Source organism: Lactuca sativa, chromosome 5 (genome assembly GCF_002870075.4).
Source record: "Lactuca sativa cultivar Salinas chromosome 5, Lsat_Salinas_v11, whole genome shotgun sequence".
Lineage (NCBI taxonomy): Eukaryota > Viridiplantae > Streptophyta > Magnoliopsida > Asterales > Asteraceae > Lactuca > Lactuca sativa.
Genome location: NC_056627.2, coordinates 3,945,477 through 3,950,174, shown reverse-complemented (window position 1 = coordinate 3,950,174; position 4,698 = coordinate 3,945,477). Strand labels below are relative to the sequence as shown.

The following is a 4,698-nucleotide window of genomic DNA, read 5'->3' as shown; positions in this document are numbered from 1 at the left end:
TCTCTCTCCTGCCATATAAGCGTCATGTCATTTTTTACCATTCAAGTGTGGTTTGTTGCCACACCAAGGAAGTGGTGTCACACATTCCTTTTTTTTTGTGTTTTTTTAAAACTATTTTAATTTAATAAAACTTTTTTTTAACTATTTTAATTTAATAAAACTTCTATTTTAATAAAAAAAACATAAATTTTCATTACTTGAAAATTAAAAAAAAAAACATTATATTGCATTACCAAAAAAAATAAAAATAAAAAATAAAACACAAAAACCACACACATGACGTTTAAATAATCCTATAAACTTAAAAAACACAAATAAAATAACTAAAGCAAACTACATAAAGTCGTTCTCCGAGAACTCGTCTTCGGGTCATCCGGTGGATCCAAATTAAGGTTAATGTTTTGAACCCCGTAAATGTGTTCCACCAAGTCATTGCGGAGATTGTGAAATATTTCAGTACAACGTATCTCTGCTCTCTTCTTTATATATACTCTCCGCCACCAATTTCTATTGATTGTGTCTATGGTATGGTTTCTTCCTCGTCAAACGCATATATCACTCTTCCTTCGTCTTCGATAATCATGTTATGCAATATAAGACATGTATACATGATTTCTTGAAGTTTTTCCTCGCCTAAATAAGTTGCTGGTTTTTTCAATAAGAACCACCGTTTCTTCAGAGCTCCAAAAGCACGCTCAACATCCATCCTAGCTCTTTCTTGAGCTCTCTTGAATTTCTTTCGTCTAGAACCATGTGGAGCTGTAAACGATTTAACAAACACAGCATACTCAAGATAGATTCCATCAACCAGATAATAATCATACTTATATGGCGTTCCACGCACTTTAAAAGAAGAATCTGGTGCGGATCCATCGTATATATTGTTAAATATTGGTGAACGATTAAGAACGTTGATGTCGTTAATCGAACCAGGAGAACCAAAAAAAGCATGCCAAATCCACATATCTTGTGATGCAACTGCTCCAAGTATGACCATTGGGTGACCATGATCACCTCGGGTAAATTGCCCATGATATGTTGTAGGGCAATTTTCCCATGCCCAATGGACTATGGAGACAATCTAAGCTTCCTAGCATTTCAGAAAACCCATGCACACTAGCATGATGAGCTTGCAATTGCAGGATGTCATTACGTGTAGGTTTACGTAAATATTTTGGACCATAAAACCGAATCACAGTTTTGCAGAAAAAATGGAGACTATCTCGTGCGATCCTAGCAGACATCCTAAAACTTCCGTCTAACGCATCAGGCGGAATGCCATATGCTAACTGACGAAGTGCGGCCGTACATTTTTGTAAGGGAGTGAAACCGGGTGTACCTCTAGCATCGTAGCGTTGTTGGAAAAAACTGCACTCCCTTGTTACATCTTCAACTATACGTTCGAATAAACCTTTGAGCATTCTGAAACGCCTACGAAAATAATATCCTTGGTAAGTGGCATTATCTGCAAAATATTCTTACACCAAACGTTGGTTGTCTTCTTCATGATTTCGTGAAATATATCTTCGTGTTCTCCGTTGAGAACTTGCAGCTGCGTTGTTACACACAACGTTGTATGTTTGTTCCGCCACTTGAACACACGCAACAGCGGTATCAAAAATAGTCTGAAATTCTTCAGAAGATGAAGAATATGACATTTTTGAGAGACTGGTGATTTTTTTTAAAAAAAATTTTGAGAGAGAAGAGATTGTGTTGTGAAAAAAAAAGTGAAATTAATATGTATATATAGGAAAGAAAAAGCAAAAGAAAAAGAAAAATAAATAAATAGTCAACAACCACCGACAATCCTTCCCAATTTTTCTCAGCCAATCACAGAACACAGCCTTGAAGGACCGCACTACGGCCAAGACCGCACCAGACCGCGGTCTGGGGGCGGTGTTCCAGGTCCATGTGGCACAAAGTGTGTTCTCGGATCGCACCCATACCGTGTAGTCTTATAAAACCATTTTTACTAGATATATATATTTTTTTTAATCAAGACATAAAGGAACATTATATAGTAATAAATTCAATACATATCGATTGAAGGCAAACGGGCAACAAGCTGCGCCGCTAACCCTTTTTGGATTGCAAAACCTATTCTTTTGAAAACAACATTTGTGGATCTAAGAGATATGACATTAGAATGCATGACCCGTTGGACTCTGTTAATGAGCTTCACCGCCTCTGGTGCGAGAAAACCAAATGTATCGAATGCAAAAGGAACAAACACATGTTGATTTTCTCTACATGCATTGTCGTGCTTTACCACTTTGCACGCAGCGGCTTTCAAAGCGGCATGCCCAGCTGCGAAACCTTCGCTCCCCAAACCAACGAGAGGAGATACTAGATTAAAACCCAATTTGATATCACGTGAAACATGATTATATATTACATAATTGATAAATTATTACCCTTCGTCACAATATTATTGTCCATAGACAAAAAAAACACACAAATTAAGAAAAAAATTAATTACCACTAAGTCACTAACTTTATATAATAAAATGGTAGTTTTGTCCTTATTTTGCATTTAATGTTCCATTAAATTCTTAGTTGGTTAAGTAATAATGAATGATTATTTATTTATTTTTAGAAATGGACTATTATTTTGGGACAATCCAAAAAGGAAAGATGGACTGTAATTTTGGGATGGAGGGAGTATTACATAAGGGTGGCAATTTATGACACGACACGACAAAAATACACGACACAAAACCAAATTGAAACGACACTGAAATTTGAATTTGTGTTCGTGTCGTGTTCATATTAACTGTAAAAAACACGATGTCGTGTCGTATCGGGTTCGTGTTCAAAATTTGACACGAAATTGACACAATTTAGCAATTCTTTATCGTGTTTTTCGTGTTTGTCGTGATATATTTGATAAAATATTCATTAAATAAACAAGTATTTAGTATATGTTATATTTTTCGTGTCGTGTCGTGTTTTTCGTTTTTTGAATCGTTCGTTTTCGTGTTAGTTAAAAAAACACGACATCGTGTCATTTCGTTTTCGTGTCACATAAAGTCTTGTCGTGTTGTGCCGTGTCAGACAGAAACACGAAACGATAGCACAATTTGTCACCCCTAATATTACATAATTGATGAATTATTATTATATATAACACTTTATTTTATTCATTCCTTTAACTTACTTTTATATTTTCACTTTCTTTTATATATATATATATATATATATATAATATGTGTAAAAATACACGAGTTTATTAAAAATAAAAGTTTAATTTAAAATTATAAGCATTAATAAATAAAGTAATTAATTTAATACATACTCTAGGAGATTTGAAACAAAAAAGAAAAAATATTCAAAGAGTATTTATTTTGATATTTAATTTAATGATCTACCTTACATATATATAAATCTTACTAAAATTTGGATTTTAAATTTAAGAAAAATGAAAAATACAAAAACAAGTGAAAAAAATAATTCAAAAAATCCTAGAAAATGACATGTGTCAAATTCAATAAGAACATGATATTTGGTAAAAATGATTTTTTTATTTATTAGGTTATATATATATATATATATATATATATATATATATATATATATATACATACATATAGAGAGAGAGAGAGAGAATTAAGTTCATATAAAAACACTATTTAAAGTGAGAACGTAAGAACATTTCTCAACTAATCATTTTATTTAACTTATTTAATAAAATTATTTAATTAAATTAGCCAACAAATGGCATTTTTGGTTTTTTACACAATGCCATTAATATCATCATTAATTTTGAAACCATATTATTATGGAAATAGTTTTATGAATCCATTATTATGGAAACTAGGTGTAATACCCGTGTAATATACGAGTTTTATTAAAAATAAAAATTTAATATCAATATTCAAACATTAAATTTAATATCAATATTAATTTTAGAGCTCTCATTAATTATGACATTTATTACATTATAATATATCATCATTTTTCAAGGAAGCATTTATTTCTCTCAATATTGTAACTGAAATAAGTTATGATATGTGAACAAATTAGAAAATTACATGTGGAAATAAATAAATTCTAAAAATCTATTAAAATGTCATGTGTCCAAATAAATGAGATAATGACATGTGGCAGAAAATGGGTTTTATTTATTAGTATAGATAGTTTTATCTCCCACTTTCTTTCCCTAATTAAGGTTCGTATATAATTCTATGTTTTCTTGTTTTTATGTATTTGAGAGAGTTTTGATTCTCAAAATGGATTATAAGCACAAAATTAATGGATCAATTTGTTCCTCGTAAAACAATGATCAATACATGAAGTTTATGATTATTTTTATTTTATTATATGATCATTGTTCTAGTGAATTTATTTTGACAACAATGGTTCGTCGGTTTGATGTTCGTGTTATAAGTCATCAAGATTTGTTGCACATTAGTATAATTAAAAAATTATTTATTCTTTATGTTCTGATAATTATGAACTTGTTTATCATTGTTTTAATTATATCATTGGTTGCTTTTCTTGTTACGCATAAAGAGTTTAAATAAAATTAATTTTTAATGCTTTTATAAACATTCTAAACACTTTTGATTCATAAAATTGTATGTTTTTTTTTCAAGTAGTCTGATATTGAGTTGGTAATAATTACAACGATTGGGAATGTTTCCACATGTTAAGTTATTTTATACTATATTCTAACTTGATTACTTTTGATGTTATTTA

The 4,698-nt window shown here is 30.5% G+C and overlaps 1 protein-coding gene across 1 annotated transcript; it reads right to left on the bottom strand.

Moving 5' to 3' along the window:
* Positions 1 to 520: 520 nt before the first annotated feature.
* LOC111909035 (protein ALP1-like) lies at positions 521 to 997 on the bottom strand. The gene has a single exon (XM_023904828.1). The coding sequence runs from the start codon at positions 995 to 997 to the stop codon at positions 521 to 523; it is 477 nt and encodes a 158-aa protein (XP_023760596.1).
* Positions 998 to 4,698: the final 3,701 nt, after the last annotated feature.